Source organism: Meles meles, chromosome 18 (genome assembly GCF_922984935.1).
Source record: "Meles meles chromosome 18, mMelMel3.1 paternal haplotype, whole genome shotgun sequence".
Classification (NCBI taxonomy): Eukaryota; Metazoa; Chordata; class Mammalia; order Carnivora; family Mustelidae; genus Meles; species Meles meles.
In genome coordinates, this window is record NC_060083.1 from 20804419 (window position 1) to 20832020 (window position 27602).

At 42.7% G+C, this 27602-nt stretch overlaps 1 protein-coding gene and 1 non-coding gene across 10 annotated transcripts in view; both read right to left on the reverse strand.

Moving 5' to 3' along the window:
- Positions 1 to 3381: 3381 nt before the first annotated feature.
- On the reverse strand, positions 3382 to 3454 carry TRNAK-CUU. The gene has a single exon. It is a non-coding gene; the product is annotated as a tRNA-Lys (tRNA).
- A 5001-nt stretch (positions 3455 to 8455) lies between these two features.
- The window catches only part of NF1 (neurofibromin 1), a 253611-nt gene continuing 234464 nt past the window's right edge, over positions 8456 to 27602 (reverse strand). For 7 of the 9 annotated variants that reach the window (XM_045985840.1, XM_045985838.1, XM_045985837.1 and 4 more), the window contains 7 exons: positions 27034 to 27156; positions 26514 to 26644; positions 26221 to 26321; positions 25372 to 25514; positions 24950 to 24996; positions 23479 to 23695; positions 8456 to 12087 (listed from right to left, as the gene is read on the reverse strand). In XM_045985840.1, the coding sequence (XP_045841796.1) occupies positions 11945 to 12087; positions 23479 to 23695; positions 24950 to 24996; positions 25372 to 25514; positions 26221 to 26321; positions 26514 to 26644; positions 27034 to 27156 (905 nt within the window). In that variant the 3' untranslated portion in view covers positions 8456 to 11944. The remainder of the gene's footprint in view (positions 12088 to 23478; positions 23696 to 24949; positions 24997 to 25371; positions 25515 to 26220; positions 26322 to 26513; positions 26645 to 27033; positions 27157 to 27602) is intronic. The other 2 variants (XM_045985842.1, XM_045985843.1) reach the window with 2 other exon arrangements.

A 27602-nucleotide genomic window follows, 5' to 3' on the forward strand; every position in this document is an offset into this window, starting at 1 on the left:
CCTGCGGCGGAAATGGCTCCTAACAGTGGCTTCCGGCGGGGGGGGAGGGGGGCGGGCACCAGGTCTGGATTCCTCTGGGGTCCGGAGGCGGCTTCCAGCAGCAGGTCTCACCTACCGGAAGTCCGCTCCCCGCGGATCCGCACAGTGCCCTGGTTCCAGCGCTCTCTGCTGCCCCCTACTGCAGGAGAGAAGATCTCCCAAGTCCGCCGCGGGAGCCGCAAACACCCTTGAACGTTGGACCCCAGCTGGGCCCTCTGTTCGGGAGGGCAGTAAGGCCCTCTACCATACTGTCGGTTCATTTCTGGAGCATGAGCCTTGACTGCAAGACACTGATGCAACACAGAGTCGATCGATGAAATACCTGGCTTGTCTTTTTTTTTTTTTTTTTAAGATTTTTTTTTTAAATTTATTTGACAGAGAGAGAGACCACAAGCATGCAGAGAGGCAGGCAGAGAGAGAGGAGGAAGCTGGCTCCCCGCGGAGCAGAGAGCCCGATGAGGGGCTCGATCCCAGGACCCTGAGATCACGACCCGAGCCGAAGGCAGTGGCCCAATCCACTGAGCCACCCAGGCGCCCCAATACCTGGCTTGTCTTAAGTATACCGTTCCCTCTGCCTGGAATGTCCTTCCTCTTCTCTCCGCAGCCATCCCACAGAGGCCACCGCCTCCAAGAAGTCTTCCCTGGGTGAGTTGCCCTCACTGCTTTGTTGTTACAGAACTCCATGCAGACTCCCCTGGAGTGTTTTCGTGATGCTCCGCGATGCCCTGCCCATGTGCTGACCTTCCCCTGGCCAGGGCACCAGGCCCTCTGCGTCTCTGCTCCCAAAGGTACCCAATGATACCCAAAGGTATCGTTCCAAGACCAAGAAGGGAGAGCTGACGCCAACGTCAGGGCCACACCCTCATCCGCGGTCTCTGGTGTGATTGTGTGCACGTTTACTCGTGTGTCTGATGTGCGTGTGTGTGCACACACTTACATGTATGTACTGTTAAAATACAGGTACACAGCCCTGGTGACCTCGCTGGACGGGGGTACCTTCCGATCTCCTTTCTTCTTTTGGGAAGACCCTTCCTCCCGCCTCTGAAGCAACACCAGCTAGCCCTTCCTGAGGCCTACTTCCTGCCAGGCCTACTTCCTGCCAGGCGCTGGCAAGAACAAAGGGCTCTCCATGAACCAGCTCTGCTTTCTCCAATGGCTCCCGGAGGGCGGTTTGTTATTAACTCTATCTTCAGGTGAGGGAAATGAGGCGGGGTTGGGGAGGTGGGGTGGCTGGGGGTGGGGTTTGAGGTAAACTGCTCAAGGTCACCTGTGGAAGCAGGGCTTGACTCTAAGCAGTGAGACCTGCTTCCCCTCCTCTGCTTTTACCCCCTGATAGCACCCGAGTCTCTCTGTCTTCATCGAGCAGAACCCCCACCCACAAGGTGTGCTCAGAGCCTCCAAGTGTCTTGGCTGGGGAGTCAGACCGAGAGCAAATGTGTCCCAGGGGACTTTGTCCTGCAGGTCTCAGAATACACAGAACTGCCAGGCCCGAGATCACAGCCGGTGCTGTGACAGGTGCTAACACCCGTGGATGCCACCTGCTGACATCCTCTTACTCCCAGCATGCGGGCAGATACTCCACGCTGTTGGGAGTCTGGCAGGCCCGTCTTGGACTCTTGCTGCTTTTCATGGGAGGTATGTGACAGGAAGGCCCCGGGTACAGGTTTCTGGGGCAACTGGGTGACTCAGATCATCTCCCAGAGTCCTGGGTTTGAGTCCTACAGCGGGCTCCCTGCTCTGTGGGGAGTCTGCTTCTCCTTCTGCTCCTCCCCCAGACCCCCTCATGTTCTCTCTCTCAAATAAATAAATAAAAAATCTTAAAAAAAAAAAAAAGGTACATGTTTCAGACTCAGAGGCCTTGGGGTCTACATCCTGTCTTGGCCACTTATAAGCCATGTGACCTTGGTCAAGTGACTTAACCTCAGTGTTCTTATCTCTAAAATGGGTTTCACCCATTGAGCCACTCAGGTGTCCCCTTATCTCTAAAATGGGGATAATCCTGTCTACCTCACAGAGTTGTAAAGACAAAATAAGAGCCTGTGTACCTTTCCACCTCAGTATTGTCACAAAATACTGGTGTAAACAGAGTTATGTTTGGTGCACACTGTGCTGTTGGTCAGCTCCCTAGTTAATCATCATGTTGGAGTGGAGACTTATGTCCCAAGGTCCCTGGAATATGTTTTTTTTTTTTTTTTAAGATTTATGTATTTATTTGAGGGGGGAGGGGCAGAGGGAGACAGAGAGATAGTTCCAAGCAGATTGCACACTGAGGGCTCAGCCAGACACGGGGCTCGATCCCAAGACCCTGAGATCATGACCTGAGCGGAAACCAAGAGTCAGGTGCCCAACTGACTGCACCACCCACGTGCCCCACAAGGTGCCTAGGATATTAACAAGGGCTCAATAAATGGGTAAATGGCAGGCAGTGTCACTGTGCTGATTCTCAGCCCCCCCCCAAAGGAGCCCCTCCCTCCAGGGGATCATACACTCTGCCTTACGGAACTCAAACAAAGCCATGTGTGATGCGCTTTGGCTAGCGAAATGTGGAGGAAGTATTGCTTATGGATAAGCTTAGGAGACCAACCATGGTTCTCCATGCCTCTTGTCCCCTGCCATGGGATTGGCGATGTCCCAGATGGATGCTGCTTGTCAGCCTGGGTCATGGAATAAAGATGAGATGGGGGTAAGACAGGGCCATTCGTTACTGAAGGGTGACTCAGCCTGACTGCCCAGGAGGAGGGATCCTGGTTATCCCAAAGACCTGGTGATTGGAGAGCCAGAGACTGTCAGGATGGGGAACACCTGCCTGCCAACCCCTTTGATGCAAACTCACTCCTTGACTGTTGGGAAACCCAAAGTCTCAAGAGGAAAAGTGAGTGCCCAAGATCACAAAGCTTCTTGTGACAAACACAGGACCATGGCCTAGGTGGCCTCTTGGTCCCCATCGGCATACCTTCCCACACGGAAGTGCTGGGGCAGGAGCTGGGGCAGGTGAGCCTGGAGGGACTGATGCAGAATCTCAGGCGTTGGGCTAAAGTCCCAGCTATGGACCCACGACCCCTACCCCAGAAGCTTGAAAACTGAAGAAAACAGAAATCTAAGGTATCCCCGTTTTGCGGAGTACACCTCTGGGAGGGGAATGAGGGCTGGGAGCTGGACTGGACAAGCCAGGATCACTGAGATTTAGGGACACGAAGGCTGGGAGGGGTCAGGTTTCCTACTGGGAACCCCGCCGGCAGTGACACTGCACAGAAGGCACAGGAAGGTCACCTTGGGGTGGAGGCTTCCAGAGACCTCTTGGGAACTGACTGCAGTGCAGTGGGTTTTTTCAAGTAAGCTCTATGCCCAACGTGGGGCTCAAACTCACGACCCTGAGATCAAGAGTCGCATGCTCTACCGACTGAGCTAGCCAGGCCATGTTTAAGGGGGGCTCCAGTAGGGAGCCTGGCCTCCAGCAGGAGCAGCCCAAGGAGCAAAACAGCAAAGCAGCCAGAGACTCCCAGGACTCCATCAGGCTGCCTCCTGGGAGAGAGACCGGATTTTTCTGCGCCCTCTGCTGTTCAGGGGAGGTAAGAGCACACCTTAGAAGAAGCATTTCTTTTCTAGACATCTATGTATAAACTATATGTATCAATATATAGGTATACATATATAAATGTAATTTGGGATCAGCCCTCATACATGGTTTTTAAACTCTTGAGTCTATTGGAAATTTTCCTTCAAATTTAAATCTTTTTTTTTTTTTTTTTTTTGGTCAGAAAGAGCAAGCACCAACAGAGCAGCAGGCTGAGGGAGAAGCAGGCTCCCCACTGAGCAGGGAGCCCGAGGTGGGGCTCCATCCCAGAACCCTGGGATCGTGACCTGAGCTGAAGGCAGATTCCTAACTGACTGAGCTACTCAGGCGTCCCCAAATTCAAAATTCTTTAAACCCATTTTTTAAAAAAATTTTATTTATTTGACAGAGATCACAAGCCGGCAGAGAGAGAGAGAGAAGGAAGCAGGCTCCCTGCTGATCAGAGAGCCCGATGCGGGGCTCGATCCCAAGACCCTGGGATCATGACCTGAGCTGAAGGCAGAGGCTTTAACCCACTGAGCCACCCAGGCGCCCCTAAACCCATTTTTACAAAATATTTATTTAATTGGGTGAGAGAGAGTGAGAGCACGAGCAAGGGGAGGGGCAGAGAAAGAGAATTTCCCAGTGGAGTTCCCATTGAGCATGGAGGGTCTCGATCCCAGGACCCTAAGATCATGACTGAAGCCAAAATCAAGAGAGGGAGGCTCAGCTAATTCCCTTTAAATCCATTTTAAAAGGCTGCATAAGGAGGCCCTGTTAGCTTTTCGAAAGTGCTGGATGAACATAAATAATTGAGCCAAAATTTTGGTTGTGTCCAGGTGTTCTGGTCTTATAAATAATACTTTGATGGAAGTCTTAGCGCTCTGATCACTTATTTCTCCTGGCTAGATTCCCAGATACAGGGTTACTGGGGCAAACAATGTGGATTTTTACGGCTACTGGTAAAGAAAGGTGAGGTCAAACATACAGGCGAGTCCATCACACTTCTCTCCTGACCAGCACCAAGTATTAGATATCTTTGCTAATTTGACAGATGAAAATATTTCACTATTTCTATTGGCAATTTTTTTTTTTTTTTGCTGTGAACTTTTCATTGTATAGTAATTAGCAACTGGTACAGTGTTTCCTTTCTGTGGATTAGCCATTCATGTCCTTTGCCCATTTTTCTTTTCCTTACATGGGCTTTTTCTTAAAGTTGGTTTTAAGGAACTCTTTCAAATGAGAGCAATTTCTCAGTTTGTTGGCCTTTAAATTTTGGGTGTGAGTTCTTTGGACATGAGGACATTTTAAGCGTAATCTTTAGGATTTCTCCCACTGCTTTTAGGCTTACAAAGTCCTTCCCTGTTGTGAGAGTTTTGATGTTCACAGCTAACATTTCTAGCTGTCCTTCTGGACAGTGGAGAATAGCTTTTTCTGACGCTTATGATTTATTTTGTGGAGCAGTGTGCCAAGTTCTGGCAGTGACTGAGAAGGGATGGCACATCTGCCCTTGGGCCTACAGCTGCTGATGAGAGACTTCAGACGCTGGGCTGTCCAAGCCGGTAGCCACATGTAACTATCTACATTTAATAAAGTGAGTTCCTAGAGACACCTGGGTGGCTCAGTGGGTTAAACCTCTGCCTTCAGCTCAGGTCATGATCCCAGGGTCCTGGGACCGAGCCCCGCATCCGGCTCTCTGCTCAGCAGGGAGCCTGGCCCCTCCCCCACCTGCCTCTCTGCCTACTTGTGATCTGTCTGTCAAATAAATAAGAAAAAAAAAGTGAGTTCCTCAGTCTCAATAGCCACATTTCATGGCTCTGACATCCGCTTGTGGGTGTGGCACCATGTCAGACAGTGTATATGGAACATTTCCGTCATCCCACGGAGAGACTGGGCCAGGCTGCCTGAGCTCTCCCTCTGCAGTCTTACCGGCCCTTTGCTGTGACGACTGGGCTCTGTGGAGCCCTAGAAACTGGGTGAGCAGCGCCCCCTACCGACCAGTGGTGGACATGTAACAGGGTGGGAAGCTTTTGCAGCTTTGATGTCAATGAGATTTGGGGGTTACTGTGTGTGGTTTTTGGTTTGTTTTTTTTTTTTTTAACTACAGTATAATTAGGATTTTTTTTTTGCTTGTTCCATTTTTTTAAATGAGATGCCTCTGATGTCTTTGTTTTTTTTTTTTTTTAAAGATTTTATTTGACAGAGATCACAAGCAGGCAAAGAGAGAGAAAGGGGGAAGCAGGCTCCCCGCTGAGCAGAGAGCCTGATGCGGGGCTCGGTGTGGGGCTTGATCCCAGGACTCTGGAATCATGACCTGAGCTGAAGGCAGAGGCTTTAACCCACTGAGCCACCCAGGTGCCCCTGCTTGTCCCATTCTATTTAGTTTAATAGTATTATAAGTCTGAAATACTTTAAAAGTTTCTGTATTACCTAGTAGGGGAAGTTGCCAACTACACTTTTCTTTCCCCCCTTGGCCATGCTTTCTTGTTTACGCTCCGAGATGTACCCTAGCATCATTTGTTAGGATCTTGATGGGAAGGGCATTAAATCAGTAATCTGGGAAGACTTGGCACTCTATAAAGTTCAGTTTTCCCACCCAGGACTGTGGTTTGTCTATTTCCTCAGCTCTTCGGACCAGCCCCTCACATGTCCATCTGCTGGGCGGCGCTGGGGCATACTGAATGCATGACAGCAGGAGAAAAATAAGGATAACACAGTGACTTTTGTATAAAGCAAAATCAATTCCTCTGAAAGAATTTCCCCTCTCCCTACCCTTTGGGATTGAAATCCCCTTTCCATTATAAAAAGACTTTCTTTTTTGCTTTTTTCTAAATGCATGAGTTGACAAAATACATTTTGGAAATTTCACCAATCTGTGAAATCTGAAAACCTGAGTTAGTTTAGGCCTTTATTACATAGACATAGGTCATCTTCATTTTGGCAGGCATTTTTGCATTGGGATTGCTACTGTGAATGGGGTCTTTTTTTCTAGTACATCTATTTCTACAGTTCCCTGATAACGGAGCACCTTAAGTGTTACTCAGCAACCCTCTGCTGAGTACCTTGAACAAGCATGACCCCTGTAACTGGAGGCTCAGAGTCTAGCCAGGGAAGTAGCAATGGTTGATCACACACTGTTCACAAGAAGCTGTTACAGAATCAAGAGAAGGAAGTGCCTGAACAGAGCTATTTCTGGGAGGTGCTGATGCTGGAGTTCATTTGTGAAAACAAGGGGCCCAATAAATACTTCCTCCATGAATGAATAAATGCTGAAACTCAAAAATTGACTATTGATTTTTTTTTGGTCTCCTGTAGAATCCTAGAAGTATAGGGGTGGTAGTGGAGTCTTTGCTTGAAGCATAGATCACCTATTCCCATTTCCTTTCTGTCCTCCATCCACAGATTACTAAATTGGTAAGAGAGCATCCCTTGCTGTCAATTTCTCATTGCACTTTGACTTTGTGCGGGCAAGAAATGGGCATGGGGCCCCACAGAGGATAAAGAATATGGTCCATGTCCTCAAGGCGCTTGCTGTCAAGGGATGGGGCGGTATGGTCCAAGTGGTTATTATCCCAAAGGCATCCCATTTTGGGTAGTATGCTTTGGGCCCCAGGGAGAAGACAGCTGTCTGCATTTTGCCTGGGTACCCAAGGCAATCACCTCAGAGGCTTGGGATAGACCCTAGAGTATCAGGAAGCTCTTCAGGTGAGGGACACCTGCTTTCTCAGTCTTCCCATAAACGGAGCAGCACTTGCCTCAGGCCTGCAGGAACCAGCATCATGGTGTTTTAGTCTTTCATTTAATGCCAGACACTGTTATCCTCCCAAGGCCCAGCTCTGTCCTGGCTACAGGATTTAGGCTGGATTCTTTCTCCATCTGGAAGTAGCCCACATAACGAGGTAAAGAAAATAGTAAAGCTTGTAGCAGCTGAGCCCAAGAGTGTTTTCCAGTGTTTACGCATGTAGTGTCATAACGGTCTGTTGAGAGAGCTGAAACGTTGGGAGAGCTTTTCTAGTCCGAATAGAGGCCCTCTGACTGCTCGATCTCAGGGTGTCCTGGCATTTCTAAGTGTTCATGTTAAAAGAAGTCAAGACAGCTTCTCCCAGAGTCACCCCTCAGGTTGGCAAGTCCTAAAAAAGCATTTGATGGCGTTCAGGACCTGCAAGTCCAGGTTGGCCTACTGAAGATTTTAAGCTGACGGAGTCTGAGAAGATGGTGGAGGCAGGCACTCTGACCTTGCCCCTGCCCTGAAAACAGGACAGAAAACCCTCCTGTGAGAGGCATCTTCCCTGTGCCCAGAAAAGCAGAGCGTCCTTATCGCCGAAGAGAAGACAGTGGCAACGTGCAGGCCTTGCTAAGGTCCTCCAGTTAACTACACTTACCTCATCCTCTCGGACCTATCACGTTCCTCCACGACCGCGCACTCTTCATCGGACCAACCACAGAAACACTCAGGGTTCACAGTTTCTCCGGGGCTTCATTTCCTTAGGAAGGCTCCTGTGTCACGGACACTTGTATGAAAACAGAACGCATCTGTGCTGTGTGCTTCTCTTCTGTTGGGCTGGTCTCATCAGTTTATTTTCAGTCCAGCCAGGGACCCAAAGAGGCTCGGGGAGAACTCTTTCCTCCCCTACACGTTTCACCAAAATTATTTTACTTTTTGTTTCGAGAGTTTCTGGAAATAGAAAGGTCTTTCCCACGGAGGGGTTAGGGGAGGGAGGCAAACCCAAGGTATCCTTAAAAGGAAATGACCTTGATGTTTCAAAAGATCAGGGAGAAGTGGGGGGGGGGAGGGGGAGAAGTGAGAAATCAGAGCTGAGGTATGTGAAGAAATTAAACAACTCCCCACATCTTAGAGCAGATTGAATTTACATTTTACTTAAAAAAAGGGGGGGTGTGGAGTACATACACAGGGAGGAAGATGGGGTGGGGAACAACAGTGATCTGAGATGGAGTTCTACAATTTTCCCCTACAATGATCGGTTCTGACTATTGGGCAGTATCTCTCCTGCTGGCGTACAGTATTAACAAGGTCGTAGACGAGGGAACTGCCAGAGTCTAGGCCCAGATGGAAAGGAGAGGAAGTTATCAATACAATGTAAGTTTACAATACACAGCATTTTCTTTAAATGATGTGACGCAGTCGCAGGAAGAAGTTAACAATACTAACACAGGAATAGTCAAGTTTTTGTTATCCATGTACAGCAACTAACTGCTTTACAAAAAAGCAAAATAATACAATATATCATCACATGTATTTACAGTGTAGTAAATATACTTTTCTGTCAAATTTTACACAAACTATTTACAGGTGAATATACTGCTTTAAAAAAAATTGTGTGGCTGACACGAAGAGTGAATTTTTGTATAAGTCCATTGCATAACATTGAATAAGACATGCCTCATTATGCCTGGAGGGTTGGGAAGGGTGTAAAACAAAACAAGAAATCAAACAGAAAGGCTCAAACAAACTAAAAAACCCTAAAACCCACTAAGCAGGGAGGGAGGGCTACCAGCTGCCGCCCTGTGGGGGTGGCAGCTGACCGCTCACCATAGGGTCCTCAGCACTGGGCTCAGGACTGGCCCAGGGCCGGCATTCAGCAATGAACATGTTGGTTGAGTGGATGAAGGATAGAGCTTTGCCGCTTTCCCCCCAAAGCCAGTGAACTGTATTTTCAACGTAGGCAAACAGGGGCCCACCCCTAGGACTGGAGCAGTGATAAAACAGGTGGGTTATGCACAGTGAAAACGTGATGAGTTGATAATGTTGGCCTCTTAAAAAAAAAAAATCCCAAACAAATGACTTCGAATGTTCTGTATAGAACTTAAATCATATTATAATGGAAAATCTGCCCTGAACTGCAGGTTTCTCATGCAGATTACGGTACAAGGCCTAAGAGTGTTTTATTTCTCAGGGGAAGCATATTGGTGAGATTTAGCTCACGTTCACTTTAGTTACTTGGAAAGCTAGATTTTCTTCAAAAGTCAGAAGTTCTCCAAACAAGGTAAATTTTAAACCTTAGTAGGTTTTCAGATTTCCAGAAGTATTTTCAGTTCAAAGAAGGCTCAAATTTGATTTGTGCAACGCTGATAATTTCATGAGGTACTTCAAGTTAATTCATTCCATTCATTACACTAGAGGGAGATAACGAATAAATTTAAGAAACAGCGTACCCTTGGAGAACTTGTTATGGAAACACTATTTTTTAAAAAACAGAAAACCTTTGGCAGTTTCTCTATTTTGACGGGAGAAGCAAAATAGCATAACAACACCCACCAACATGCACCAAACCAACCAACATAGAGGAAAAACATGGAACCACAATGATTAAAGGCTCATATCTGCCTTTTATTCCAGGATCCAAGAAGTTGCGGTACCTTCCCAGAAGCACTGGGTTGCGGGAAAACCAAGACTATTGCCGCTTGGCATCAGGATGGTAAGCATCTATTTCTAAACTCAGTTCTCATCTCAGCAGTTTTATAGTCCTAGCTGCTCTGTTACTATGAACATTCTACTCTAATGCAGCCTCTACAAGAGTTAAAAACGAAAAGTTTAGTTAATTGCACCTGTCTTCAATATTGTCCAACAATTCTACGTCAAAATAACTATTAATACTAAAGTTTTCTCCTTTTATTTTGGCAAATGTTCTTGCTTTTCCCAGACTGTAAACAAATTAAAAAAATTAAATTCTTGTTATTTCTGAATATCAAAAGCAATTTTATTTACATTAACATATTACATTGTTACTGTGTGGATAAATGTGAAATGTGTTATATTATTAAAATCAGAACACTTCAATGTACCATTATTTATTGATTTAGCTGTGGAATTTAGTTTACTGAAATCCACTCATGAAACAGCACTACAGGAAGCTCCCCCTCCCCTAGGTGTCTTTTCCCCTCCCAAAGCCATTACATCGTAACATATAAAGGGAACCTAGGAGTAGAGGGGATATCTTTTTGTAATAAATATGGTTTAGATCTAAATTGGAACATCCAGATACTACTACTATGTTCACTGAAGTCAAATAATTTTGCATACTGCAGGTACCACAAAAAAATTGGATCTGCATTACTGTGGAAATTCCAACACCAGGATAATCCATACCGTTCAGTATAGCAGCAACTCTTAAGGTCCTCTACTGTCATCCTAATGCAGGCTGACCAGTCCTTTCACAGTGATTAAATGCAATTCTATCATATAGAACCCAAATGTTTTGCTAAAGAGATTCCTGATTTTTTTGGAGGGGAGGGGGAAGATTATAAGACACTTAAAATACATGTTATCAAAGAAATTTTTGATAATATACACTATACTCTGTGTTTCTGGGAAAATTATTAAACAAAATAAAAGCATCAGCTACTCTAAAAGTCACGTACCATTTCATTTTGCTATGAAGCTAATGCAAACATCTATGAAAATTACCTTCAAGGAACAATTTTCAATACTTTGTTCACTGATTACCCTGCTTAGAATTATTTAGGAAAGAAGAGAAGGAGCGGGGAAACATATAGTTACTATACTTAGTATAGTTTTGGCTTATAAAAACAGAAAACAACTTTTAGTATATTTAAAGATTAAAAGATAATCAACGGAGGAAAAAAATAAACTAGTTTGGATGACTGAGTTTGGATAAGGCTTCAGAACCCATCGCTTTAATTCGGTAATGTTAAGATATATGTGGTTATGCTTATTTTCCTGTAATTATTGCTAATACTCAAGTGTTAGTGCTTCTTAAGAACTCATTACAAAATACTAAATCCCTCCAGCCCCCCACCCGCCAAAGTACCTTGCCTGTGGCTTTACGTATGAAGTCACTGAGGTGTGATCTCTACGGTTCCTTCAGTTGTGTAAGGTAAAAAAAGCCCACAGCTAAAAGATTAAACACACTGGGTTATAGTATTATTTCTCCCATAAATGTCTATCTTGAAAAGTGTGTAAATAAGACTAACACTTTACTGTGTATGCTGAAGAAGGGGAAACAGAGAAGGCAGAGAGCTCTGTGCAAATGGCTTTCACAGCTGGTCAGTGGTAGCAAGTATTCGAGAATCCATCCTCTCTTACAATTGGGATGTTCTCAGTTCAAGCGTCCTGACCTCCCACTTTCTTTGCAGTTGTTCTGAACACCTGCTTAAACCAGACACACCAAGAGTAGAAGGAAAACAAAGTCAAAGAAAAAGCAGCATTAAATTTAGGCAATGCTTCCAAGAGCTGATCATCCGGCAACCATGGCAGACGTGGGCGGGCTCATTAAAGACAGGAAGTGCAGCGTCACAGCACGGTGGTGAAGGGGTCACTGGTGACGAGCCCGTGTGAATTAAGTCTGTTTGAAAAAGGAAAGAAAGAAAGCTTCACACGATCTTCTTAATGCTATTACGTTTGAAACTGCCAGCGCTTCTTTGCTTCTGCACTTGGCTTGCGGATCCGTGGCGAGTTCGTCCACTGTTACAGTGCCCAGTGGTGGGGGAGAGTTCAACGTTCTCCTTGTCGATTCCTGGAGAGAAGCAGAGCAGCTAGTTACTCCCCCTCCTCTGCCATCAAGCTCCAGGCCTGAATCTCATGGTGTGGATAGGATACAACCTGGCCAATTGTTTTCGCATATTTCAACAGTCAACCGCTAGGATGTTTACAAAGACCTTACCACACAGAAAACATCACATTTTGTTAAGCAAAATTTACTATCATAGCAGAAAAACAGCGTAAGGAAAAAAAACAGTAACAACCAAGAAGTTGCCAGGGCAAGCTAGAGGCAGGCAGGTTTGAGCTGAATGAAGGCTAGCAGCCACCAGGAAGATTAGGGCTCCTTCCTCCACATCATACCAGAAGCTTCCAGCAGAGGTCAGCTTCTAGCCACATATCCTTACTGGTGTTTCTACACAGAATGTACTGAAATTTGTCACTTCAAAGAAAGGAAGATACCTTCTTCTTCTTCTTTTTTTTAATCATAGAGCCGCTCCCAAAGGAACTCGGATATTTACTGAGAAAATAATATAGGCCATAAGTTATACTGCAGACTCTTCCTTTAAAGTTTTCAACTATGGCAAATCCCTTCATGTTCTGCACCTAAAATAGATGCCACTCATTTCTTTAATGGAGGAGACTTAACCTCCAAAAATTGGGCCCTACCGTGAATTCTAGAAGCAGTTCAAGCAGTAACTGCATAAAAGTAACCAGAAGCAAAAAAATAAAGAGAAAAAAAAAACCAAGATATTTTTGCCCATTCCATTAGTAAAGACTGCAAATTAGATAGGTAACAGAACAGTGGTTACTGAGGACTGCAGTGACTGGAAGGGGGGAGGCGGGTGGTTTCTTGGGGTGCTGGTAATGTTCAGTTTCTTGATCTGTATACTTTCCTGTCACACTTCAATAAAATTTACCAAAATAATCAGTGATTATATCCATCTGTGGCATAACTTGTGGGAGAGCAGAAAGCTGGGCACCATTTTAGCAATTTATATCAAAATGGAAAGTACCGCTTGATATTTACTGATACAGAAAGATGACCATAATTTTGAAGTAAGGAAAAAAAATTTCTCACATACAAAAAAAAAAAAAAATGGTGGGACAACAGCTGCCAAATCTGTTACTTCTGGAAGGTGTTAATTCAGGTAATTTTTACTTTATTCTTACCATACCATTTGAATTTTAAAATATAAAATCTGAGAGAGGAAAAATACTTGTTTTTGGACAAAGCACCATTTCAAGTCAAAAAGTATTCATGTCATAGGAAACAGACGTATATCCGCACATGTGTCTTGTGGCTCCTGAGCAGGAAATGGATTTGTGATGATCTTCTAGGAGTCACACACCATTTAGATGCAGACTTGTGTTCGATTCAGAGTGTGAGGCATCTGGAGGCACGTGGCCAGATTTCCAGAGGCTCAGTAAGAGTTTGCTGTCTGGAAATTATCAGAGGAACACGGGGTATTTGTTAGTGCTTTTTATGAAAAAGTGCACTGGGTGAGGGTCTGCATGCAGCTCAAGGACGTCCGCTGTCCCCCTCGAGGAGCCATGCACAGTGGACCGGCATCTCAAATCTGCTCTATTCCAATCAAGTGTGTGCAAAGATAAATGGAAGAAAGGATACCACAATGTCCACAGAAGTTCCTGGCTAACAGAATTCTGGATGATTTTTATTCTCTTTTGTCTATGTATCTGCATCTTCTCTAGAGTGGGTTTTTAAGAAAAATAACAAAATTGACAGGAGGCTGCTTGTCACCTCCAGCGTGCCCTGAACTCTGTGGGGCGTGTCTGCGCAGGCTCTCTCTGGTGCCTTGCCTGTCTCCACAAGATAAATTAGACCCATGTTTTCCTCATCTCCATTTCCTTCAGGATGCACTCTGCTGTGTCCTGCCAGAGCTCCGTCTGCCCCCTCTCTCCCTGCTTTCAGATGGCATGTACATGTCTTATATCCTGCCCCTGCTACCACAGTTTGTGTATACGTCTTATTTCCTCTATGAGAGTAAAAGCACCTAGAAAAGCAAAGATCGTTTATTATTCATTTTCATTTTCTGGTAAGATTTAGTTGGTATCTTTTCCAGTAAATATGGTTGAACCGAATGCTTCCATTTTTAAGTATGACCATTGTTGTAATTCAGAGCCCAAAAGCGTGCAGCCCCTGATCTGCAAGGTGTGGTGCCACATTTTGAGTGGAAAAGAAAAGAAAAATACTGTTTTTTAGCTTCCTCCATTTGAAATTATCATGAACTTAGTGCATCTGACTTTCCATTTCCTTAAATCTGCTTGTGGCCTACAAGTTCAAGTCCACAGTTCCTTATGTGGATTCTCATCCTTCATAGAAAATAAGATTCAGGCAAAGCTAGGATTTAAAAAAACAAGGGTTTGGAACAACAGCTGTCAGGAGGAGCCCAGTGTGGCCCACCATGAGGAGGGACTGTGGCTCTCTGCCTTCAATCTGCCACTCTGGGGCTTGTTCTTGTATGCCCACCTGCGACACAGCCTTGCTACCGCGAGACTCAGCTCACTCCAGGGAGAAAGCAGTTATTACGCTGCAAGGTGGCAATGCTTTTATCTGAGGACGAGGGCCTGCTGCCCACTGATATTCTTAAGAATTAAAGTTACAGAAGTTGGGGTCACAAAGATTAAGTGACTAGGGTGAAGCTAAGGATATTCTATTTCTGTTAAGCAATTAACCTTCAGACCTCTAAATAAAAATTTTAAAACCAATGTTAACGATAGAAAGCAAGGTATAAAGTCTTACACATATGAGGGTCTCTACTAGGTAAAAAAAAAAAAAAGAACAGAAGAAGATGTACTAAAATGTTAACGAACAGTGATTATCGTAGAGTGGTGGGATCATGGATGATTTTTTTCCTTCTATCCTTTTTAATTTTCTAATTGTTTTCCTAATAAGCACGTGGTTCCTTTTGGTAAAAAATGTTTAAGTGTCACTGACTTGGTCCCATCACTCATAGCCAAAAGCTTCCACGCTATGTGAGAGGCTGACATCTTACTTCCACTCTCAAATTAATTTTCATCTCAACTCTTAACTTTCGTATGTGTGCTTTCGTCCTACTCAGTGACCCAACCCTATAAACCACACACAGGTAAATGTGGTAAAACTGATTCCCAACTTCACAGCAAAGCTGTATTACCTTAAAGATCAAAGGAGAAGCTGACATATACACCATGGAGGGTCATTTTTAAGAAAAAAAATCAATTAAATTGCATTATATTTATACGAAGCTACAGCATTTTGGAGAAGCCAAGTTAGTAAGAAGCAGCAATCATAGTGCCCGGTTCTGACATTCTGTTTCCAAGCATAATTAGCATGTTTGAGAATTTTGGCAGCAGCCTTTCTTTCTGCCTTCTATAGTGAAGCGAAGTCTGGTCTTAGCATTCCATAGGAAGAACTCTCAGATGGTCAGACAGACTGCTGAAATGCAGGCAGAATCCACCCTGCGCTGGTACGGGCTGTATTTTAAATTAGGAAGCAGACCCTCATGTCACCTCTCCAAGGCTTTGCACTCTGGTCTCTCTTAGGCCCCTAAGTATTGGCTCACCCTTCTGACCCTCAGTGGGCACAAAAGCAAAAAAAAACCCCAGGAGGTGATGGAAGCCACAAAGCTACCACCTGAATGAAACACAGGTAAAAACTTCTATGGTCCTGACTTCCTAGTTTAAGTTCTCCCACAGACAGGCTGTGGTCAAACGTGCAGCCGAGTTACTAACACGCAGGATGAAAGAAGCTGAAATTCTCTGCAGCCAGTGCGTGAAGAAGCCCTATGCTTCAGTGAATTGTGCTGGTTCCTGATAGAGATGGAACCCTAAATAAGAGGTGTTCTTGGCCAGAAGTTAGCAAATCAAGCGGGAAAAACGATTAGAGTGCACGATGGCCAGCTGCAGTTGTACGCCTATCTCCTCTGCTTGCACATGAGTTCCTTGAAGGCAGGTGTCAGGGTTATTTATTTTGACAGCTGGGGATAGATCCAGCCGGACAAATAATAAAACACTTCATTTAAAAAATTCACCTAAATTTTAAGCGCCAAAATGGCTTTCCCAAACTGGAACCTCATACTTTCATGAAGTAATAAAAGGATGGAATCCCTTTCAGTTCTTGAGAAGCTGAAGAGAAAGGGGTTAGGCAATTTGTGAGAAGTCACACCCCAAAAATAAAAGACGAGTAACTCGCATCTCACACCCCCTGCACGGGAGGGCTGGCAGGTTAGCTGACTCTGCGCTGCCTCGTTGATTACATCTGTGCTACGGCAAACCTGTCAGAAAAATCTCACGGCACATATGAGAGGCCAAACAGAGCAGCTCATTTTCCATACAATGATGCAAACATGTCAGAAGACCCAGGTCCAAGTCTTGGTGGGATCAGACCCTAATCGGTTTTAGTTCTCAGTCTGTCAATTAAGGGTAAGAGTAGATGTACCTATTTCAAAGGGCTGGTAGAACACTCAGATAAGATCATCCATGTGAAGACTTTCTGCACACAGATGAAATAATTCTACACAAATCAAGATGGTCCTAATAACTGAAATTAAAGACCAAGTGACATACTGAAAGGAGTATTAGAACGAATGCACAGTACTTGAATTTCACACTAGAATGTGTACCTAAGTTAACGTGAACCAGCACAAAATATAATAAATCGTAAAAGAAAAGGTAACGATAGCTTATTCTTATGGACAGTAAATACCTTCATGAAGACATGTTAAATATGTGTTTAGAAATATTTGTATTTTAAGCTAGGTATACCAAACTATAAGAATTAACAAAACTTTTAATGTACTTTCATCAGTTGCCAATACTTCTTTTTGTACTTGGCCTAATCTTTTTGTATAATAGTTACAGAAGAGTAACAGAAGACAAGGCAACTTTTATAAATTAGATAGAAGTGCATCACATTTTCTTCTTCTTAGTCCTTAGAGCTAACTAAAGACCATATTCCCTTTTTAAAATACAGATGACAAGAGTACACAGCCAGCTTTAATTTCTTAGGAAGTACTGGGATTGGATTTATACTGGGGGGAGACAAGTATTTCCTAAGCTAAAAACTCTTCCTCAAACCACATACCCTGCTTTCTCTATTAACTCTCCCTGGGGTTTCCTGTTCACCAGCCTGTGTTTGCCCGGAGCTGGGACTGCATGTTCTGTGTTCACAGGGGAGTGGTAGCAGCTCGTTCATGGATACAGGATGCACGGCCCTGCAGGGTCAGTGAGCACCAGACCTTAAAGCAGTGGTTTTACAAGTGCCTCAGGTGCTAAGCCAAACGGTGCTGACAGGGCTTGGTGAAAGAAGTCTCATGCCATGTGCCCGGGATGAACGCAGGGGAAGCAGTATGTCGTGCAGAGATGGCAGAAGGAAAGAGTACCTTGATGAGGAAACAGCCGCATGAAAACTGCCGACTTAGAACAAGGCAGAGAAGCTTCACAGACACAGAATGGAAGGAAAGACAAAAGTGAGTGATGTCCACAAGGCTTTTTGAAAGGGTGAAATATGAGTAGATACTGGATAATTGTTATGTTCCGTGGTTTTCAGAAACAATCTTTTGAATTCTTGAATTCTGACCATTAATTTCCTAAATATTACACTCTGTAAATAAATGTTAGGACTTACAATTTTACAGATAGATGTGTTTTTACCACCTTCTTTGGAATGAAGAATTTGAAGTCAAGAATTAAACTAAAAAATGAAATGAAAAATTAGCAGAAATTACACCAAGCAATTGCTCAGTTTAAAATTATTTTTCTCCCTTAAGTCCAGGGTAATAATAACATGGAAAAAGATGGGAAAGAAATTAAGAAAATGCCAAATAAAGGTCTGGGGATACCGTATGCAGTGGCCAAAAACATTAAAATTGTTTCAGGGATTTTAAGTAGTCCCGAAAGAGAGGCCTTAAGTGTCTTCTAAGAGGGAGACATTTGAAACCTGGTGAACGTATCAGGAGTGTTACTGACTCAGGGCTCAGCCTCCCCGTAGAGAAACGGTGCTGATACCCTGTCTGTGTGCACACAGCTGTCAGCACTCTGCGCCGATCACCCAGCTGCCCAGGGGGAAGGTCTACATTTAAGAAGCTAAGTGACGGAGCAACTGACAGGCTTGGACACAGCCCCAAATAAAGTGGAAGAGGTGAATTAAAACAACGATAACCCTCAACTGAACAGGTTTTTTGCTCTAAAAAATTCATCCTCCAACACATAGCTGATCAAAGGTGGGAGGGGGGTGGGGAAAGGATTTTTTTTCCCCTAGTAAAAAACATTTAAAATAGACCACATGCTGTTTTGTTCAAAAAATTATAACACACGCCTCACATTTTTTTGAGGTAAAAAATACGTTATAAAAGTTTTGCCATAACTACTACCTGTGTCTTCCAAACAAATGTCCCTTTGATCCATCAGAATACTCTGTACTACAAAGTACAACATAACAAGGTCAATGAGAGAGGTCAAAATGACTATTTCTGTGTACACTTCACCCTCTTACCCTGACATCCACCTGAGGGCAGGTATTATGAGCTACTAGCTACCCCCTTCCATAGGTCTAAAAAGAGTTCCTTGCATATAGTAAACAATGAATCTCTGTAGGATTTGGTGACCAGGGTATTTCCCGTCTTTAAGTGGCCCAGATTATCTAGTGTACATCTATAAAATGGGTCCTCAAATGTTTATTGAATTAAATTACAGTGTGAAAAACATTGGGAGACCCTGGCAGAGTATAAATTAAAATTTAATACATTGGAAGCGGATCTATTTAATTTCCTAATGGGTATTTAGTCCATATAATTCCATCTGGATTTTTATTTCTAGTATACTTGGTCTTCAACATGTAGAGAGGATGGAGGGAGACTGCACTTGAGAAGGTTATAAAGCATTCAAAACTATGGCTTTAAAAAGGCTTCTTTGCTCATTACCTAAGAAGACCACTCATGGCTTGGCCTTAAGCAAGACAGAGCCCCATACACACAGCATTTTTAAGTGAATAGCTTGGTTTTTCTAGCTCTAAGTCTGGTTCTTTCATTCATGTCCAGCTCAGCCACACTGGACCTAACAGGGGGTCCCCTGTTAGGGGACAAAATCAGTTTGGAATATCTTGTATGTCAGAGAGTAAATTTTATGGATTCTCTTCAGGGCTCTCTTAGTGACATTTGGGAAAATCTAAAAAGGCAGAGTTTTATGTTCATTTGGCTAAAAAGTTGATATAAATTTACATGCACTGAACTCCACTGACAGCTCCACTGATGCCAAGTTCAATTTCAACTAGGGAGGGAGTCAGAAGACAGTCATTTATACATTTATTAAAATATAGATTTAGTGGGGCGCCTGGGTGGCTCAGTGGCTTAAGCATCTGCCTTTGGCTCCGGTTATGATCTCAGGGACCTGGGATGGAGCCCCACATTGGGGTCCCTGCTCAGCGGGGAGTTTGCTTCTCTCTCTCCCTCCCTCTGCCCCTCCCCCTGCTCATGCGCTCTCTCTTTCTCAAATAAATGAAACTTAAAAAAAAAATAGATTTAGAAAATAATCCTCTTTGTGCTAAGGGGATAGACAAGTGAGCTATGAGAGTTTGTCAGGAAGAATGGATTTTCAGAGACAATTGCTTTATGTAGTGACCAACACTTTCTCAGAAGCTGGTGGCTGTTGAATTACCCCCCCCCCCCCCGAAAATAAGGTAATACTTATTTAAGTAAGGTTTAATGCCTGGGAGCGGGAGGGAGGGAGTTCATGAATCTTATCTAGCTGATCTGACAGTGAGAATGCTGGCTGGTGACCAAGAAGAAAACACAGCTTAGTGGCTGATCCTGCTAAGTACCAAAGGTCTAGAAAGCAGAGGCTTGCACTGACAAGGAAAGTCTACAGCAGAGTGGAGCTCTATGCAGATCAGTGACTTTCGCCTTCTGACATAGGGCAACAGAACTTTCACCTGCTTAAAGCTCAGGAGACTGGGGACAGATTAATGTTGGGTAATTTGATGACAAGCCACATGAAATTTCTTTTTTTTTTTTTTTTTAAGATTTAATTTATTTATTGAGAGAGAGAGAATGTGTGAGTGAGAGAGAAAGCACAAGCCGGGGGGTGAGGTGGGGTGTGGGGGCACAGAAAGAGGGAGAAGCAGATTCCCCGTTGAGGAGGGAGCTGGACACGGGGCTCGATCCCAGAACCCCAGGATCAAGACCTGAGCCAGAGGCAGCTGCTTAGTGGACTGAGCAGCCCAAGAGCTCCTGGAATTTCTTTAAATATTTCTGCTTATGAGGCGCTTGGGCGGCTCAGTCAGTTGGGCATCTTAATCCTGGTTTCAGCTTGGGTCACAGTCTCGAGGTCATAGGATGGAGGTCCTGCATCAGGCTCCACACTCAGCTCGGGGCCTACTTTCTCCCTCCCTCTCCTTCTAACTCTCCCCACATTTGCATGCTTTCTAAATAAATAAAATCTTTAAAAAATAAGTAAGCAAGTAAGTAAGTAAATAAATAAAGTAAATAAATAAATACTTCTGCTTGGGACTTGGCTGAACCTATTTTTGATTTTTATACAGCCAAACAGCAAAGTTGAAATGCTAGGTTGAGTTGAGAATCTGAGTAAGGTTCATTACTTCCTTCAGCCCTTTGATATCAGCAAACTCAGCTCCATAAAGAAATGAGGAGACAGAAATAGAAGATTCCATGTAGCTAAAGACACAAAACAGTATACCTAATTACAAATGAAATATTAACTCTTAAAGAGGTATTCTATAAGAGCAAATGGCAAAAGCACAGTAATTAGATACAAAGATAAATCAGGATCATTTCATGGAGAGAAGCCCACAATTTGGAGATACAAATAGGTTTGTTTCATAGGAGAGTATAACCACTACTGGAAAGATAAATCCTTTTCCCAAAAACATGTAGTAAAATAATCTGGCAAACTGAGGACACAGGATTTGCAATTCAGAGACAGGAAATGCCGAGTACCATGATTCCACTTAATTAATTCTACTACTTTTAAAGCTTGTTTCCTTTGAGAATAGTCAAAGGCTTCCAGGCTGTGGTTGTCTATTTAAGCAGCCATCTAAAGAACTACTAAAAGTAACACTATTGGTTTAAAACTGTAACCAAAACCACATATACTATTTTCTGATTTTTAGAAACAATTCTAAAATATGAGGTTGCAGGACAGGACTTATTTTTTAAATGACCAACACAGGATATAAGCAATTAATCAGCTAGCAGGAGGACCTGTACTGCTGCCAGGTTTCCAACCTGGTTATTCTATGGTCTCCATTAGGGGGAAAGATGGGCAGAAACCTCTCTTAACAACTAGTGTGGGTGTTAAAAAAAAAAAAAATTAATATAAAAACAAATAACCGCTTTCAACAGGTTTACCACCACTTTGGTAGCCCAAGTGGCAAAAGTTTGATCAAAATAAACCAAAATTTAAAAACAGTAGGGAAACTACAGACAGTATGAATTTTCCAGTTGTCATTAGCATTATAAAGAACAAGTAATGCAGAAAACAGAGCTCTATGGAAAAAAAGGAGTGGCAGACTAGAGTAAGGCAGATGGAAGTAATGAGACAGCAATACATAAACAAATAAATGAAAGAAACAGGGACACAAAGGGAGGGAAGAAAGCTGATCATAGATATGGAAGGCGATGAATGTGGTAGAAAGAGCATGGGCCTGGGTTCTGGATAAGGACTGTGTGATAAAGCAATTACCTTAGCTCTTCTAAATCCCTGTTTCCCCATCACACACAACATGGTAAGCCTAGAACTAAACAATCTCTACAGTCTTCCTTAGCTCCAAAATGCCAAGATTTGGAGGTGGGGGCAGAGGGGTGCAGTGGTGGGGGAAAGAGTTCAGTGGCTACAATATCTAGAAGTACATTTTTCATTTTTCCCTGGCTTTAATGGTTGAGATGCTGATAATGAGGCAGGACCACAGGCATACCCTCGGGCAGTGCTTCTTACACTCCAGTGTGTGTAAGAATCATCTGGAGTGTTTATTAATACAGACTGCTGGCTGGGCCCAACTCTTGGGAGTTTCTTATGCAGGAAGTCTGGGGTAGGGCTCTAGTATCTGCATTCTAGCGAGCTCCCAAATGATGCTGATGCTGGTCTGGGATCACAGTTGAAGAAACACTGTCCTAGGGAATAAGTGGCAGAGGGCAAATGAACATGGTTATATGCAGAAGAAATGTTGGCCAGATTTCTCTTATTACTTGGAGGAAAAAAGAATCAGTCAATCAATCAATCAATAAATGCTGGACCAAACAATTTGTTTCCTCTGCTGGCCAAAGCTTTGTAGCTGACCAAAACTGAATAGATGAATATAGTTATTTTAATACCATGGTTTATAATATGAGTTGGAAATTATATTTGCCAAGTTCTTCAGGCCTTCAAAACTACTTATGCAAGATTGGGATTATAAATCGGGGTCTCTATTTATGTGTCTTGAACATCATCGTAGGCTATCACTAGGATTTTAAAAAGAAAATCCACGCTAACACCCCAAAAAAGAACGATGTACAGTAAATATACATCGGTGCTTCCAAAGTAAAATTTTTAGATAATGGAACTTTAAACACAAAACCTTTTAAAAACTTTCACCATTTTAGAAGGGTATCATTCTGAATGGAAAACATGACCACACGGAAGCTTTCGCTCACTACCCACTGTCATCACACACAATGGCGTCGGTTCTGCACTGAATAACACCTCTAGGGTCGACCAGAGTTGTAGGAAACCATTCACTCTGACACCGAATGAGCCCAGAAGTCTACAGGTTTGCCATTTCTGCCACCTTGTGTATCTGAGCCCTGCGCCGGCTGTTAGCTAGTATTTCTCGTGCATCCACCTTTCAGCTGCACGCTGCACTGGCACACTTCAGTCGTGTGGAGCTAAGAGCGACTCTGTGGCAAGGAATACGCTTATGTGCTTTAAGATGTCATTTTCTTGACGTGATGTTTCTCTGGTTGTTGATTTTCCTAGATTTTCAGGTTGGTCTCTAGATGGTTGTGTTGTTGCTGGCAACAGGGACATGGGGTACTACCATACTTTGTGGATTTCTTGGATACAGTATGCTGTATCAGAGACACAGACACCCTCGGGGCAAGGCTGGTCTATCCAGTAAGGGAATTCTCATTCTCTTCACTTACAGGGTGAGGTAGCTTAGAAGTTGCTCTTTCTGCCCAAACTCTAAAAACTTATCAACCTTAGAACACTACGTGAACACTCTAAACATTTCACTATCTTATGAATAACTGTTTGAAAGAGAAAGCTTTATAGAATAACAAAATTCAAATCAGCTATAAGGTAAAGAAGAAATGAAAGATGAACCTCATGATAAAAAGGAGCAAAATCTACTATAACCTGATAACAAGGGAATTCCTGATGTTGGTATATTAATATTATTGCTCACATTTATATAAAGATTACATTTACTAACCTGGGGAATGCTGGGAAGTTGCAAGTGAGGTCATGGAATTAGAAAGGTTAAGGTTAGCAGTAATACTAAGCTGGCTCTGCACTGCAGGAGGATAAGGAGAAGTGGGTGTCAGGAGGGACTCCTCACTGGTTTCTTCATCAATTCCAGGCAAATACGTGTCAATCAAGGCATCAAGAAACTTAACAATAAGCTCAGCATAGTCTGGGATTTGTGTTTGCTGTAATGGAAAATAGGAAATTATTTTAGCTCCATTCTTTTTTTTTCTGTAAATCCCCTTTGAAGCCAAAAAAGATTAACTCAATTTTTGTTCTGGGCTTAATGTACTATTTTTCTTCTTGTGTACTAGAGAGCACTAAAAAAGGGTGGTGTAGGATTGCCAGACTACCAGGGGACTTCCGACTGGGAACTCTTCAGCTTACACCTACACCTTCCAGATGAGCCTGCAATCACTGACAGCCATGCAGAGGCAAAGACTGAATTAATCCTGAGACAATAAAACCATCAGCAACGATGTCTAGTCAATTTTCCAAAACGAGAAAATGAGCAGAGGATCATCATGCCAGCTGCCATTTAGATACTCAACTAACTGAACACTGCAGAGGGCAGAGGGTTACTGGCAATCGAACTACAAACCTTCCTGCAAGATATACTTAATTTCTAGGAATTCAGGCCCATTTTTTAAAATGACAGCCTTTGCATAACAAGAGATATTCAGTACTAACTGAACAAAATAAAAAACTAAATACCTAATTCTTAAAACTAGAGTAAGATTTAGATAATTCACCTTGATTTAGCGCCCCTGCCTCTAGAACACTGCACTAGGAACTGGGGGTGGGGAAGAAACAGAAGTCCTGCCTTCAAGGAATCTCAATCCCTCTGGAGGGACCATACACAGAGACAATAATTAAAAACACATTTATGCACCGTATCAACTAACGCTAATCAAAGAAAAAAATGAACAAGAACAAGTAAGAATATATTCTAGATAAAAATGAATCTAATCCAATAGGCTGGAAGGAAAAATATTTCCATGAGGGTATTTTTTTTCATTATGTAATTTAAAAAAACTGAGATTTAACTGACATATAACATTGTATTAGTTTTGGGTCATGAGGTTGATTTTAACCATAGGTCGTGCTCCTTCCTAATTATAAGATACTTAAGTGTATGCATTGCAATCATCAAACACACAAACGACCGAGAGCAGAACACTTTACAGAGGTTTATCACACCCTTTTGAAAAGTCAAGCATAAACTGGACTGAGTTATTTTTTTTTTTTTTTTTTGTAAAAACTGATATAAAGGTGCTGCCTCTTAGAAAGAATCTTGTGGTGGCAAACATTTTATAAAAATAACGTGTTTATCGTGAGTCATCATTCTGGTTTTCAGCATACTGTGTGCTCTTAAAGCAGGCACACTAATAGAATAAAAACTTTCATTTTGTCAACAGAGATAAACAGATTTTTCTTACCTTTGAAAAGGGTCCCGCAAACCGCCACAAGCCATTAAAACCAAAACCTGCAACAAACCAAATGTTATTGTTATAATAAGCACAAAGTCTTTTAATCTTAATAGAAATTAAATAAGTTATATGGCTGATGACATTTAAAACCTAAACACACATTGAAAACAATTTTCAGAATGAATGTCAGAGTAGACTAAGACTCACTTAAAACACACTCAGTATAAAACTGTATTTTAATCTTAAGACGTTGTGAACCGGTTACTTATTGAACGTTCGTCTAATGGAAAGAGTAGAAAATAGCATATGGAGAGAGAAGTATGAACAAGCCTATCCCTTATAAAGAATTCTTTAGTTGGTGCGTTCTGTTAACAGTGCACACACACACTAGCAAGTTCATCAACCAGCCTCCTCCCAAGACACTGATTTACTTTGTAGGTAAGATGTTTGGTACTGTGGTGGGGATTCTTCATGGTACACCACACTCTGCACGATTCCATGAATTGGATTTAACAAATTTGGATCTTGGCACAATGACAACAGGGTGTTGATCTTAGAGTCCAACAAATTGTGCCTAAACGAAAGCAAAGAAACAAAAAGTAAACACAACAACTTCTTAAAGGGAAATTAAATGGAAAATATATACTGGAAAACATATTTGAATAATCTAAGGCTAATATGATCTCAGCTCTTGAGAGAGTAAAATTCATCTTCCATATAGAAGGTTTTTTGTTTTCACTCAGCTGTGGATAAATACAAAAGCTCTACTAAAACCAAAACAGGTATATAGAGTGTCTAACGGTTTGCTCCTAAGTGAGGAAATGAACAATGAATAATGCTCATCACCATGAAGCACTTAAGAGGGATGCCTGAGTGGCTCGTTGGTTAAGCATCTGCCTTCTGCTCAGGTCCTGATCCCAGGAACCTGGGATTAAGCCCTACAAGGAGCTTCCTGCTCAGCAAGGAGCCAGCTTCTCGCTCTGCCCCTCCCCCTGCTCGTGCTCCCTCTCCCTCTCTCAAATAAATAAATAAAATCTTAAAAAAGAAAGAAAGAAAGAAAGAAAATCGACAAGATAAAAGAATGTTTTCCTTAATAGGCCAAAACGAGCCTTAGGCCCCCACTAAACCCACTGTCTCTAAACTAAAATCTCTATCATACTGTCTCACATTCCCCTCTCCACAGCCAGTGAACATTACTGAATGATACTTCTCCTAAGCTTTGATAAAACATACGACTTCAAGACAGATACGGAAGTTAAACAAAGACAGAAAATACTTACACGACAGGAAAAACCTTGGGGAAAACAACACTGGCTTCTGCTAAGTATTCATAAAGAATTCGCTGATCAAACTCATCTGTGGTGTATTTTACCAGCGTAGCCTGCCAAAGGGCAAAAACGTCAACAAAATGCATTTTATTTTGTGGCTGTGTTGTTACATGTTCTGGTGAGAAGGAGAAGACAATCTTCCTTTCAGGTTTTTAACATTTAAGGGCCTCCTAAGAGTAGACTGGAATAAACACTTGAGGGCAAACCCCCTCCCTGGCACCATGAGCAAAAGGCAAAAACTTTACCAGAACAGTAAGAAGAAGTGCTTGGATCTTCGGATCAGTAAGTACTTCTTCATCCAAGAGAACATTTGATTCAGACACTGAAACTTTGCGTAAATGCGGGTGTTGTTGTGATGAGGAAATCCTCTGAGTTTCTGCAGGATGATATGAAGATGATCAGCTGTATTAACTGAACATATGTACTAGATACCACTTCACCTAACATATTTTAATGATACTTCTAAAATTCAATAGCTTTTCAGTAGGCACTTAAAACAGCAACATAAACATCATACAGAATTAATAGTTACCTACACAAAAGTTCTAGTTGGCTGTTAACAATGCTGTATATATCACATATATGATTACTTTTTATACAGGTTTCAGGATAACTTTCATTTTAAGGACTGTATAGCTTATCTCTGAAAAAGCGCAAATGCGTCTACATTTCATCCTAAAGATTCTAAGAAATGGCTGGAAAGCAAATGTGGCTCTCCCACCTTATTTTCAATGATCTAGATCAATTATTAACTCTGTTTCTCACCCATTTCATAATCAGTTTCTGCTACTCTCCTCATTTTGGGGGGTGTTGTGATCCCTGATTCCATTTCTTGCCTTTTAGGAGCCTTTGTGTCTGATATCAAGTGATCAAAACTTTTCCTTGTTCCTATAAACAAAAGTTACAGAATATGGCAGTTCATTAACCACAGTGTCTGTGAATAGGATTATACTAAAAAGAAAATGTTTGGATATCAAGTGTTTAAGTTTTCACTTAAGGACCCAAAGAAAGCACAAATATATCCCTGGGGCAGAGTTTCTCTCCTTGGTTCTCCATCTTGTCACGAAATTTGGCCCCATGGCTTTGCATCTCAGGACAGGATGTGCCTTACTGGTCCAAATTAGACTGGGATCACATTCACTACACGGTAGGGAGACCAGGCCGCGCCAGCAAGTACAATAATCGAGGATAAATACAGGGGTGTGCACTGGTCAGGAGCGAAGATCAACTACGTCTGAACAGCTTTTTCTCAGGTTAAGAAATTCTGCTCGGGGCAAGAATTAGTCATTAACAATACGAAAACTTGCCAAACGCAGGCAAGGTCAAAGTTTGAT